Below are 14917 nucleotides of genomic sequence, written 5' to 3'. Positions count from 1 at the left end.
CACACCCTACTGATCCCCATTTATCTTCCTCACCCCTGCTGATCCCCATTTATCTTCCTCATCCATACTGATCCCCATTTATCTTCCTCACCCCCTACTGATCCCCATTTATCTTCCTCACCCCTACTGACTCCCCATTTATCTTCCTCACCCCTACTGATCCCCCATTTATCTTCCTCACCCCTACTGATCCCCATTTATCTTCCTCACCCCTACTGATCCCCATTTATCTTCCTCACCCCTACTGATCCCAATTTATCTTCCTCACTCCTACTGACTCCCCATTTATCTTCCTCACCCCTACTTATCCCCCATTTATCTTCCTCACCCCTACTGATCCCCCATTTATCTTCCTCACCCCTACTGATCCCCCATTTATCTTCCTCACTCCTACTGACTCCCCATTTATCTTCCTCACCCCTACTGATCCCCATTTATCTTCCTCACCCCTACTGATCCCCATTTATCTTCCTCACCCCTACTGATCCCCCATTTATCTTCCTCACCCCTACTGATCCCCATTTATCTTCCTCCCCCCTACTGATCCCCATTTATCTTACTCACCCCTACTGACTCCCCATTTATCTTCCTCACCCCTAATGATCCCCATTTATCTTCCTCACCCCTACTGATCCCCATTTATCTTCCTTACCCCTACTGATCCCCATTTATCTTCCTTACCCCTACTGATCCCCATTTATCTTCCTCACCCCTACTGATCACCATTTATCTTCCTCACCCCTACTGATCCCCATTTATCTTCCTCACCCCTACTGATCCCCCATTTATCTTCCTCACCTCTACTGATCCCCCATTTATCTTACTCACCCCTACTGATCCCCATTTATCTTCCTCACCCCTACTGATCCCCCATTTATCTTCCTCACCTCTTCTGATCCCCCATTTATCTTCCTCACCCCTACTGATCCCCATTTATCTTCCTCACCCCTACTGATCCCCATTTATCTTCCTCACTCCTACTGACTCCCCATTTATCTTCCTCACCCCTACTTATCCCCCATTTATCTTCCTCACCCCTACTGACTCCCATTTATCTTCCTCACCCCTACTGATCCCCATTTATCTTCCTCACCCCTACTGATCCCCATTTATCTTACTCACCCCTACTGATCCCCATTTATCTTCCTCACCCCTACTGATCCCCCATTTATCTTCCTCACCTCTACTGATCCCCCATTTATCTTACTCACCCCTACTGATCCCCATTTATCTTCCTCACCCCTACTGATCCCCCATTTATCTTCCTCACCTCTTCTGATCCCCCATTTATCTTCCTCACCCCTACTGATCCCCATTTATCTTCCTCACCCCTACTGATCCCCATTTATCTTCCTCACTCCTACTGACTCCCCATTTATCTTACTCACCCCTACTGATCCCCATTTATCTTCCTCACCCCTACTGATCCCCCATTTATCTTCCTCACCTCTTCTGATCCCCCATTTATCTTCCTCACCCCTACTGATCCCCATTTATCTTCCTCACTCCTACTGACTCCCCATTTATCTTCCTCACCCCTACTTATCCCCCATTTATCTTCCTCACCCCTACTGACTCCCATTTATCTTCCTCCTCAGCTCTGATACCCATTTATCCTACTGACCCCAAACAGTCTCAGAGCTGGGGGTGACGAGTATTACTGTGGGGATGTAATGTTGGTTGGTAAGGTGGATGTCACATTATATGTAACTGGGATGACAGTGTGTGTGACCCACATATGCATTTGTTCCCAGAAGTTCAGTTGGTTGTACCAGTAGTGCATACCCCAGCACTGTATTACTTCTGCACTATTTTAACTTTCATATGATGGAGCTGTGTGACCCAATATCCTGCTGTTCTGTAGGAAAGCTGCTGAGATGTGACCCCAATGTGCTATAATGGGAACTGTCATAACTTGGCCTGTGAGCTGTTTAGTGCAGATCCTTACTGAGCTGCAAGTGGCTATTAGGGGTAAATAAACTGTAGCTGATTTGTGAGCCTCTGTATGGGTGAGTTAGTATCATAGGGGATGTGAGCAATAGTGATGTGCAGGTCAGGTAAAACCTGAACCTGCCCTCCCTCCGACCGCGCTGGACTTCCGAGTTCCTTCTATAGACCCGCCCCATCCCCGCTGATGATGTCACAAAAGAGGCAGGCGAGCAGGCACACGTCTATAAAAGTGGAAGCCGGCAGTGTAAGCCCCCCCCCCGCAAATGGGGATGTGAAGCCAGACAAGCGGGTATCACTAGTGAGCAAATATGTCTGAAAGGGTTGTTCACCCTTGAGTTAACTTTTTGTATGATGTAGAGACTGATATTCTAAGACAATTTGCAACTGGTTTTCGTTTTTTATTATTTGTGGTTTTTGAGTTATTTAGCTTTTTATTCAGCAGCTCTCCGGTTTGCAATTTCAGCATTCTGGTTGCTAGGGTAGAAATAACCCTAGCAACTATGCACTGATTTGAATAAGAGATTGGTATATGTATAGGAGGGGCACTGAATAGAAAGATGCGTCATTAAAAAGTAGCAATTACAATATATATGCAGCCTTATAGAGCATTTGTTTTTTAAATGGGGTCAGTAACCCCCATTTGGAAGCTGAAAAGATTCGGAATATAAAGGCACATGAATAAAAATAAAAAACTATAGAAAATAAATAATGAATACCAATTGGAAAGCTGTTTAGAATTGATTCTATAATATACTAAGGTGAACCACCCCTTTAACAAGTCCAAGGTCTCCAAGGCTGGTGTTCAGTGCAGCATATAAAAATCAAGGTTACAGATTCCCTCTCAGCAATCACCCAGCCTTACTGTAAGCACAGCCCCTGCTGCACGTGATGGGAGATCTAGTTGTACGGCAGCAGCAGGGAGGATACTGGTTTCCTAAACCCTAGCGCACAGGATGCAGCTCTGTAGTAGTATCACATGACTAGTTGGCTGTGCACACATTGTAATATCAGATGTCGTTCTCTCTCATTGCAGAATTGCAGAATTCCAGAGCCTACTCAGTGAGCCACACATCAACCTGAAAGTGCTGCGAGAGCTCTGCTTCAATGGTAAGCCCTAACCCTCCCCTCCTGCCATCTTGGACTTTACCTCTTGTGTTTTCTCTTCAGCAGCCACGCGACATTCCTCCTCTGTAATTTAGTTTTATTAGTGAGGAATTAACTGGTCAGCACTGCAAATATAATAAGGGACTTAACCCTCTTCCATAAAGTAAGCCTGCCATTTGTTATTGTGGCAGTCCTACCACCTAAACTGGGAGACCAAGCCATGCTTCCACTCTCCTTTGCATTCACATTCATCTCCTGAATATTTCATATAGTAAAGTATATTCTGTTACATTGTAAATCACTTGTCTGTTTTTTATTGTCTCTTTAAATGACATATTACTTATAACAGGAATTCCATTCGAAGGCGGTATTCGGTGTCTGTGCTGGAAGGTGAGTCTAAATGTATATTGTATTTATTTATACATAGTTTGTATGGTACCAGCCCAGAGGTTCAGCAGCCCTATTACCATTATATATCCAGTTGCTCCCCGTATTGGTATCATTAGGGCTTCTTTTGAGTCAGTGACACTGCACATGCTCAGTAGAATGGCCAATTCTAAGCAACTTTTCAATTGGCCTTCATTGTTTATTTTTCATCGTTTTTTAATTATTTGCCTTTTTCTTCGGATACTTTCCAGCTTTCAAATGGGGGTCACTGACCCACCTAAAGCCAAATGCTCCGCAAAGCTTCACGTTTATTGTTATTGCTACTTTTTAGGACTCCTGTTTCTGTTCAGGCCTCTCCTATTTATATTCCAGTCTCTTATTCAAATCAGTGCATAGTTGCTAGGGTCATTTCTACCCTAGTAACCAGATTGCTAAAACTGCAAATTGGAGAGCTGCTGAATAAAAAGCAATAATAACTCCAAAACCACAAATATTAAAAACGAAAACCAATTGCAAATTGTCTCAAAATATTACTCTCTACAGCATACAAGGTGGTTCACCTTTACATTAAATTTTAATATGTTATAGAGTGGCCAGTTCTAACCAACTTTTCAATTTGTCTTTATTATTTATTTATTTTTGAGTTATTTGCCTTTTTCTTCTGGCTCTTTCCAGTTTTCAAAAGAAGGTCACTCACTGACCCGATCTAAAAACAAATGCTCTGTAAGGCTACAAATGTATTGTTATTGCTACTTTTTATAACTCACCTTTCTATTCAGACCCTCTCCTACTCATATGTAACAATGTAACCAAATCAATGTATGGTTGCTAGCGGAATTTGCACCCTGGCAACCAGATTGCTGAAATTGCAAACTGCAGAGCTGCTGAATAAAAAGCTAAATAACTCAACAACCGCAATTAATAAAAAATGAAAACCAATTGCAAATTATCTCAGAATATCGCTCTTTACATCATACTAAAAGTTAACTCAAAGGTGAACAACCCCTTTAATACTTGGGTCTGGGATCATTGGAACCTTTGGGCTATAGCACACAACTCAACATTATTCTGTGAGACATTTCAGCTATGAAACTGGTTCAGCAAATGAACATTCTCCATTGTCAGCAGGACAAGGGTGTTTTTACCGCGACTCTTCTTTACCAGAGAATTCGCTATATAGAATATTATGTCTTGGTGCAGCACTCAGAGATGCTCATCCAGACGCTTGGTCCAAGCAAGCAAATAGATCAGTACTGTTTGGTTGTCCACATGGATAGCCACACCAAACATATCTGATTGGATACATAACAGGTCTTGTTAATTATCTTTCAGGTCTTGCTTAATTATCTACCCCGAGATCGGTCATTATGGGACACTGTGCTGCAGAAGCAGAGGTGAGACACAGGTGTAGAAAACTCAGCAACTTATTAACCCCCTTGTATGGGGCCCGCAGGAACGCCTGCCAAATATCGACTATACAGACCCTTGAACGCTGTCTCTGCTTCCTAGGACCCATTGTGATCTGATGGTTGACCCAAGAGCAAAGCAATCTGATGGTCTGGATTGGGTGCACCAAATTGTTTCAGGCTGCATTTAATAGTTCTATAACTTGCTGAGAGTCTAGGGGAGGAGTGAGAACATGGTGTTTGTGTGTGTGTGTGTGGGGGGCTACTCTTAAATATTAATTTTCTGTAACAATGTAAAGTGATTGTCACCCTATTGAAGGCCATGGTTGCATCAGGACTCACGCGCCCCATACTGCTAATTTATTAGGGTATTGTCTCCCAAAGGAGTTTTTAACCAATTATTTGATTGGGCCTCTGGGCAGATGGTCATAAAACAAGCAGAATGGGACCTCAGTGTACTCCCCAACACACGCTTCATTAAGTGGGGATCTTACTTTTGAGTCTTAAAGGAATTGTTAAGTATACAAATAAAAACTGGCTAAATAAAAAATGTTTCTAATATAGTTAGTTAGGCATAAATGTTATGTATAAAGGCTGGAGTGACTGGATGTCTAACATAATAGCCAGAACACTACTTCCTGCTTTTCAGCTCTCTTGGTTTCCACTGATTGGTTACCAGGCAGTAACCAATCAGAGTCTTGAGTGGGAGAACGTGGTCATAACTGTTTGCTTTTGATTCTGAGCTGAATGCTGAGGATCAATTGCAAACTCACTGAACAGTTATGTCCCTCCTTCAAGTTGAGTTAGAGAGCTGTTTTGTTCTGTTAGAAATGAAGTCACTCCAGCCTTTATACATTACATTTTTGGCTAACTATATTAGAAACATTTTTTAATTTGCACAGCCTATCTATTTACCCAGTTTTTATTTTTACACTGAACTGTGCTTTTAACCTTTGCCGTGGGGCCCCTGACTGTCGTACTCCGTACTGACGGCCACTAGTGATGTCACTGCCTGAGCAACAGGGAGTCTGAGCAGCTTAATAGATAGACTTTTCAGCAATGTAAGCATTTGAAGTAGCGTTATTCAACCTAAGAGCCACCATAACTGCTATCTCTCTTGATGCAGAACTACTAGCACTCTCTTCAGCATTCATTTTAATTTTTAAAAGTATTAATGTCCTTGGGGTATTGCTATTTTCTGTTATGGTTATGTGACACAAGGACATCTTCTCATCAGGGAAACCTACGCACATTTCCTAAGAGAGATGATTATACAACCAGGGATCGCCAAAGTCAAATTTGGGGTGTCCAGAGAAGATGTCACTTTGGAAGATCACGTAAGTGAGAGAGTGGTTCAGAGAAAGCAGCTTTGTCAGCCATTCCTATAACTATTGTAAATGTTATACTATATATTTTACAGCCCCTGAATCCCAACCCGGACAGTCAGTGGAACACGTACTTCAAAGATAATGAGGTGCTCCTGCAGATAGACAAGGACGTCAGGTAACCAAGACTCGTTGACGTTAAAGAGGCATGACAAGCTAAATGGGACTCTTAGGGGCCGATTCACTAATTTCGAGTGAAGGATTCGAAGTAAAAAAACTTCGAATTTCGAAGTTTTTTTTGGGCTACTTCAACCATCGAATGGGCTACTTTGACCTTCGACTACGACTTTGAATCGAAGGATTCGAAGTAAAAATCGTTTGACTATTCGACCATTCGATAGTCGAAGTACTGTCTCTTTAAAAAAACTTCAACCCCCTAGTTCGCCATCTAATAGCTACTGAAGTCAATGTTAGCCTATGGGGAAGGTCCCCATAGGCTTGCTTAACTTTTTTTGATCGAAGGATATTCCTTCGATCGTTGGATTAAAATCCTTTGAATCGTTCGATTCAAAGGATTTTATCATTCGATCGAAGGAATAATCCTTCGATCGTTCGATCGTACTATCTGCGCTAAATCCTTCGACTTCGATATTCGAAGTCGAAGGATTTCAATTCCCAGTCGAACATCGAGGGTTAATTAACCCTCGATATTCGACCCTTAGTGAATCAGCCCCTTACTGTGCCTGCATACTTTTCTATTTGAAGAGATAGTTCACCTTTAAATTAACTTTTAGTATGATGGAGATGGTGATATTTGAAGACAATTGGCAATTGACCTTCATTGTTTTGGGAATTTAAATTATTTAGCTTATATCAGCAACTCTCTAATTTGGAATTTCAGCAGCTATGTGGTTGCTAGGATTCAATTTACCCTAGCAACTGTGAACTGGTTTGAATGAGAGAGTGGAATATGAATAGGAGAGGGCCTGAATAGACATAAGGAATTAAAGGTGTTTCAGCTGATGGTAGGCAATTACCGTAGTCAAAATGACCAGCAGGCGGAGCTGTTGCATTTTCACAATCTTATGAGATTTTGATGTTGTGGCTCACTTTGGCTCATGTTATTTATGTGTATTTTCTGTAGTTCAAATAAAAAGCAGTTGCCGTGGGACCAGATTTAATATTTTCTTTCTTTTATCTGTTCAGGAGACTGTGCCCTGATTTCTCATTTTTCTTGAACCCCACGGATTACCCATGCCAATTGATCATGGATCCGGAAAACGAGTACGAGACTCTTCGGAAACGGGTAGAACAAACCACTCTGAAGTCTCAGACTGTAGCGCGAAACCGAAGCGGTGTCACTAACGTAAGTACTGATGTAGATCTTTGTCCGTTTCAACCAGTCTGACATGATCAGTTTGGCACAGGCATTTGCTGCAGCTTGGCAACCATTTCTACATAGTAACATAGGTTGAAAAAAGACACAAGTCCATCAAGTTCAACCTTTTAAGTCTATATATAAGCTGCCTAACTGCCAGTTGATCCAGAGGAAGGCAAAAAACCCCATCTGAAGCCTCTCCAATTGGCCTCATAGCTAAGAAGTTCCATACCTTTTACCAGCTTAGTTGCCCTTCTCTGGACCCTCTCTATTACAATAATAACCTGTTTGAGTGATGGAGACCAAAACTGTACGGCATATTCTAATGGGGCCTTAACAGTGCTCTGTACAGTGGAAGAATAACCCTCTCCTCCGGTGCTGCTTTAAATACAGCTCAAAACCTTATTTGCCCTTGATTTCTGTGTCGGGGGTTTTGACATTTTTAGTGACGGAACTGTGTGCATAAGGTATTTTAAAGGACAAAACATTTGGCATTGCCCCAATAAATTCCTATGCTAAAAGCCTGCACCCTGGTGGGTCTAGTGATTATTTCTCTAAAATGCATTAGCTAGTGATTCCAGCGTTAATCCCCTGACCTGTGGGTGCAGGTAATTTGCATAGGAATGAAGGGCGGGCCATTCTAAGTACTTTGTCAGCCAGCCGCCTTGAGAAACAAAACACACAGAAGAGATCCATGTGTCATTACCCTTAGACTACTCTTGTTTCAGTACTGGTATGGGACCTGTTATCCAGAATGCTCAGGACCTGAGGTTTTCCAGATAAGGGTCATATGGCAGAATCTGCCCTCACACATCCAACATGAAGTCATTCAGATGAATGTTGTTTTGTATAACTGTTGCCAGTATCCTGAGGGTATAACTAGAAGCAGGACAGAAGTATTATAATTATTAACATGTATTTTTAGAGCGCCAGTAGACCGATGCTTATGGAATATGAAGTATCTAATTGGCTATTGCATGTATGTCTCGGTACTAGTGGACTCTAATAGACTAACGGAGCAACATAAACAGCCTAAAAGGAGAACTAAAGCCTAAAAATGAACATGGTTCAAAATGGCATATTTTATATACTGAACTTATTGCAGCAGTCTAAAGTTTCAGCTTGTCAATAGCAGCAATGATCCAAGACTTCAAACTTGTCACAGGGGGTCACCATCTTGGAAAGTGTCTGTGACACTCACATGCTCAGTGGGCTCTGAGCAGCTGTTGAGAAGCTAAGTTTAGGGGTCGTCACTAATTATCCAGCAGAAAATGAGCTTCCCTGTAATATAAGCTGATGCTACAGGTTTGCTGATTATTAAATTCTGATGCTAATTGCACTGGTTTCTGTGCTGCCATGTAGTAATTATCTGTCTTAATTACTAATCAGCCTTATATTGTGACATTTCTATTCTATGTGTACTGTATATTGTGAGTGGGTCCCTAAGCTCAGTAAGTGACAGCAGCACAGAGCATGTGCAGTGAATCAGCAGAAAAGAAGATGGGGAGCTACTGGGGCATCTTTGGAGACACAGATCTCTACTGCTAAAGGGCTGTGGTTGCCTTGGGCTGGTACAGAAGCACAAAACATCATGTACAACATTTCTAGCTACTTCTTTAGTTAGGCTTTAGTTCTCCATTAAAAGCTATTTCCCTATTCCATGCACCTTCTTACTTTCTCCATTCAGGTAAGCTCTCCGCTAAAATCCTCCGCTTCCAACTCTGTGGGAGACTACGATCCCCTTCCTAATGGCAGCGAGGCACACTGGGAGGTGGTAGAAAGGATCCTCTTCATTTATGCCAAGCTGAACCCCGGTATTGCTTACGTCCAAGGCATGAATGAAATCGTCGGGCCCATTTACTACACTTTTGCCACTAACCCAAAGAGCGACTGGAAAGGTGAGATCACAGAGCATTGCTGAGGGGTGGGGTTGGCACAAACAGCCATTTATAAATTATTTATTGCTGCAATTTTATTTTGCATTGATGTTCTGTGGCTATTATGGGGTCCATCATACTATTTCCCTTACTTTAAAGGAAAACATCCCCCCAGTGCACAAGTTCCCCTTTCCCTCTCCACTTGGATATTCCAATAACTCATGTCAGATACAACTGCCTACATCACTTAGAACTTACTGTGGTGCATCCTATTTCATTAATTGTATTTGTTGCTTTCAATTTTATTAGACCTCTTGGTTTGTTGATCTTCTGACACTCCATGTTCCTGTTCTTTACCTCCCCACAGAGCACGCAGAGGCAGACACGTTCTTCTGCTTTACCAATCTGATGGCTGAAATCCGAGACAATTTCATTAAGAGCCTGGATGACTCTCAGTGTGGCATCACCTCCAAGATGGAGAGCGTTTACTCCACCCTGAAGGAGGAGGATGAGGAGCTTTACCTAAAACTGGTGAGAAGTCCTGTGTCTTTTGGAAGGGGATAGTATTTAAAAAGGCTAGACTGAAACATTAAAGGAAACGTAACATCAAAAAATGAAAGTGTTTAAGTAATGAACAAATAATGTAGTGTTGCCCTGCACTGGTAAAACTGGGGTGTTTTCTTCTGAAACACTATTATAGTTCATTTAAACAAGCTGTTGTGTTGTCATGGGGGCAGCCATTCAAGCACAAGACAAATAGTAGGTAACATATAAGATATGCAGAATCCCATTGTTTACTACAGAGCTTATCTGTTATCTGCTGTATAACCTGTGCCTTTTCTCCTTTTTCAGCTTTGAATGGCTGCCCCCATGGCTACACAGCAGATTATTTATATAAACTATAGTAGTAATTATCTGTTATCTACTGTATAACCTGTGCATTTTCTCCTTTTTCAGCATGAATGGCTGCCCCCCTGGCTACACAGCAGCTTGTTTATATAAACTATAGTAGTACTTATCTGTTATCTACTGTGTATACTGTGCTTGAATGGCTGCCCCCATGGCTACACAGCAGCTTGTTTATATAAACAATAGTAGTACTTATCTGTTATCTACTGTGTATCCTGTGCTTGAATGGCTGCCCCCATGGCTACACAGCAGCTTGTTTATATAAACTATAGTAGTACATATCTGTTATCTACTGTGTATCCTGTGCTTGAATGGCTGCCCCAATGGCTACACAGCAGCTTGTTTATATAAACTATAGTAGTACGTATCTGTTATCTACTGTGTATCCTGTACTTGAATGGCTGCCCCCATGGCTACACAGCAGATTATTTATATAAACTATAGTAGTACTTATCTGTTATCTACTGTATAACCTGTGCCTTTTCTCCTTTTTCAGCTTTGAATGGCTGCCCCCATGGCAACACGGCAGCTTGTTTATATAAACTATAGTAGTACTTATCTGTTATCTACTGTATAACCTTTGCCCTTTCTCTTTTTTCAGCTTTGAATGGCTGCCCCCATGGCTACACAGCAGATTATTTATATAAACTATAGTAGTAATTATCTGTTATCTACTGTATAACCTGTGCATTTTCTCCTTTTTCAGCATGAATGGCTGCCCCCCTGGCTACACAGCAGCTTGTTTATATAAACAATAGTAGTACTTATCTGTTATCTACTGTGTATCCTGTGCTTGAATGGCTGCCCCCATGGCTACACAGCAGATTATTTATATAAACTATAGTAGTACTTATCTGTTATCTACTGTATAACCTGTGCCTTTTCTCCTTTTTCAGCTTTGAATGGCTGCCCCCATGGCTACACAGCAGCTTGTTTATATAAACTATAGTAGTACTTATCTGTTATCTACTGTGTGTCCTGTGCTTGAATGGCTGCCCCCATGGCTAAACAGCAGCTTGTTTATATAAACTATAGTAGTACTTATCTGTTATCTACTGTGTATCCTGTGCTTGAATGGCTGCCCCCCATGGCTACACAGCAGCTTGTTTATATAAACTATAGTAGTACTTATCTGTTATCTACTGTGTATCCTGTGCTTGACTGGCTGCCCCCATGGCTACACAGCAGCTTGTTTATATAAACTATAGTAGTACTTATCTGTTATCTACTGTGTATCCTGTGCTTGAATGGCCATGGCTACACAGCAGCTTGATTATATGAGCTATAGTAGAGTTGCTGAAGCAAACACACCAGTTTTACTAATACAGGGCAACGGTGCATTGTATTTTAATTCATTTAATACACTTTCATTTGTTGGTGTTACTGTTCCTTCAATGTCTGCTCACTGGGAGCAGGTGTCACTAGAACTTACGGAATCTTATGGGGAAGAACAAAGTCATTGAAATTTGGAGCTTGGGGAAACTGACCTGACCTGTGTAGTTAGCAGCTGCTGTATATGAGCACCTGCATGCTGCCTGACTAGTTATTCTCTCTGGTACATACAGTGGGGCTCATTTATCAACACTGGGCAAAATTGCCCATGGGCAGTTACCCATAGCAACCAATCGGTGAATAGCTTTTTAAAGTCAGCTGCAAGTAGAACAATGAATGCAGCAATTTGATTGGTTGCCATGGGTTACTGACCATGGGCAAATTTGCCCAGTGTTGATAAATGAGCCCCAGTAAGTCTTGCTGAATCCCCAATCATTTCTATATCTTTTATCCCCTCTAGCAAGAACAGAACATCAAACCTCAGTTCTTTACTTTCCGCTGGCTGACACTGCTCCTCTCCCAGGAGTTTGTCCTTCCCGATGTCATTCGGATCTGGGATTCGCTCTTCGCAGACGAGAAGAGATTCGACTTCCTTCTCATGGTCTCTTGTGCTATGCTGATGTAAGTGATACAGTCAGTGGCGTAACTAGAGATCACTGGGCCCCACAGCAAATTATTTTTCAGGCCCCCGAAATGTCTAGAGATTGACCAGTTTTAGCAATATTTATTAAAGGACAACTATACCCCCAAAATTAATATTTCAGCAACAGATATCATATTATTATTTATATCATATTAAGTGACATATTAAAGAATCTTTCCAAACTGGAATGTATATTTAAGTAAATATTGCCCTTTTACATCTCTTGCCTTGAACCACCATTTCATGATGGTCTGTGTGCTGCCTCAGAGATCACCTGACCAGAAATACTACAGCTCTAACTGTAACAGGATGAGATCACCTGACCAGAAATACTGCAGCTCTAACTGTAACAGGATGAGATCAACTGACCAGAAATACTGCAGCTCTAACTGTAACAGGATGAAATCACCTGACCAGAAATACTACAACTCTAACTGTAACAGGAAGCAAAAGACATAACTCGGTCATTTGATTGGCTCATATGACCTAGCATGTATAGTTTATTTGGTTTGTTTGTGTGCACCGTGAATCCTAGGATCCCTTATTTTTTAAAATGGCAGTTTTCTATTTAGGATTACCCAATGGCACGTATTTCTATGAAAATGGTTTATTTACATGAAGCAGGTTTTTACACATAAGCTGTTTTATGCAATATCTTTTTACAGAGACCTACATTGTTCGGGGTATAGTTTTCCTTTAAAATTGTATAGGAATTAGGGCCTCATGGGGTACTATACCTCCTGGTCCCCCTGCAGCTGCAGGGTCTGCTTCCTCTGTAGTTACCCCCATTGATACCATAAGGATCTCATTGTGCTGTTGTTTTTCACTCATGTCTAGGGGGGGCAAGAACAGTGGAGTAAAGGGTCCCTTCAACCAGGAAGCAGGATACTGTAGTGATATCAAATTGCAGACCTCCCCCCTCACCTTTTTACTGTCTGCATACTGTCTGTCCCTTTAATATGTAACTGTACTTCTCTTGCAGACTAATCCGGAATCAGCTACTTGAAGGAGACTTCACAATAAACATGAGGCTGTTACAAGTGAGTAACTCTGCAACCTGTACTCAAGGCTTAAAGGAGAAGGAAACCCTAAAAATGAATGTGGCTAAAAATGCCATGTTTTATATACTGAATTTATTGCATGAGGCTAAAGTTTCAGCTTGTCAATAGCAGCAATGATCCAGGACTTCAAACTTGTCACAGGGGGTCACCATCTTGGAAAGTGTCTGTGACACTCACATGCTCAGTGGGCTCTGATTGGCTGTTGAGAAGCTAAGCTTAGGGCTCGTCACTAATTATCCAGCAGAAAATGAGCTTCCCCTGTAATATAAGCTGATGCTACAGGTTTGCTGATTATTAAATTCTGATGCTAATTGCACTGGTTTCTGTGCTGCCATGTAGTAATTATCTGCATTAATTACTAATCAGCCTCAAATTGTGACATTTCTATATTGTGAGTGGGTCCCTAAGCTCAGTAAGTGACAGCAGCACAGAGCATGTGCAGTGAATCAGCAGAAAAGAAGATGGGGAGCTACTGGGGCATCTTTGGAGAGACAGATCTTTACTGCTAAAGGGCTGTGGTTGCCTTGGGCTGGTACAGAAGCCGAAAACATAACATAAAACATTTCTAGCTACTTCTTTAGTTTAACTTTCCTTATCCTTTTAGGTGGCCATACACATAGAGATCCACTCGTTTGGCGATCGGGCTGATGCCCAACGATACAGGCGTTCGGATCACGGGACCATATCATCGAAAAGATGCGGTCCGCGATCCCATGGGATTTTTACCCCTGCCCAATCGACATCTGCCTGACTTTCGGGCGGATATCGATCGGGGAAACCCGTTGGAAGGGCCCTACACACGGGCCAATAAACTGCCAGCAGCTTTTATCGGCCCATGCATGACCAGCTTTAGTAGTGTGATCTGCTGACTGATGCCAGTCTCCCTTTGCCTCTGTAGGATTATCCGCTGCCTAATGGGGATGTTCTACCAATACTGAAAAAAGCAAAAGAATTGCAGGACTCCAAATAAAATGGCGAGATACTGCTCCCACGACCTCCATAAGGACATCTGTGCCGCGGGTATCCCCAGTCGCTGGACTAGCATGCGGCCCAAACTATGATGGACACAGAAATCCAGACACTAATTGACTAATTGGCTTCTGGTCAAAGCCATTCTGCACTAAAGTGATGACCAACACAGCAAGAGTTGACTTTCTTCTGCATTAGTGGGAGCGGAGACCAAAATCATGGGAGTTGCAGCATTGTCTGATCTCATTCATTCCATTAAACACATCCCCGTCAGACATGTGCACCTCCCTGTCATGGCTGCTGATCTGATCAGTCCTCGCACTCCTCTTTAGACTGCTAGAGACACACTGTAGCATCTCGCAGCTGAAAGCTGCCCCTGATGTCGCCTGTTGTGTTATATACAGGAATGTTATGTTACTTTGTATTATATGTTTCCTTTTCTTTATGTACTGGGATCTCCATGTGTTTTATCCCTATTGTATAAAGAAAACCACCATCCTTGATTTTAGCAAACGTGGGTGCAGCATGGTCTAATCCTAGGGCAATTCCCAACATACTCCAGCTGTCAGCCTCTCA

General features: G+C 42.1%; 1 protein-coding gene across 4 annotated transcripts in view; it reads left to right on the top strand.

The window, feature by feature from the left end:
• The window catches only part of tbc1d13.L (TBC1 domain family member 13 L homeolog), a 15958-nt gene extending 1041 nt beyond the window's left edge, over window positions 1–14917 (top strand). For 2 of the 4 annotated variants that reach the window (XM_018241043.2, XM_041573222.1), the window contains exons 2-12: window positions 2984–3057; window positions 3404–3444; window positions 4774–4835; window positions 6085–6184; window positions 6268–6350; window positions 7379–7538; window positions 9238–9448; window positions 9795–9958; window positions 12129–12289; window positions 13294–13351; window positions 14271–14917. In XM_018241043.2, coding sequence (XP_018096532.1) covers window positions 2984–3057; window positions 3404–3444; window positions 4774–4835; window positions 6085–6184; window positions 6268–6350; window positions 7379–7538; window positions 9238–9448; window positions 9795–9958; window positions 12129–12289; window positions 13294–13351; window positions 14271–14342 — 1186 coding nt within the window. In that variant the 3' untranslated portion in view covers window positions 14343–14917. The other 2 variants (XM_041573221.1, XM_018241042.2) reach the window with 2 other exon arrangements.

Source organism: Xenopus laevis, chromosome 8L (genome assembly GCF_017654675.1).
Source record: "Xenopus laevis strain J_2021 chromosome 8L, Xenopus_laevis_v10.1, whole genome shotgun sequence".
In the NCBI taxonomy this organism is placed as follows: domain Eukaryota; kingdom Metazoa; phylum Chordata; class Amphibia; order Anura; family Pipidae; genus Xenopus; species Xenopus laevis.
Note: the sequence above shows the minus strand (reverse complement) of the source record. Positions and strands in the feature narration are given on the sequence as shown.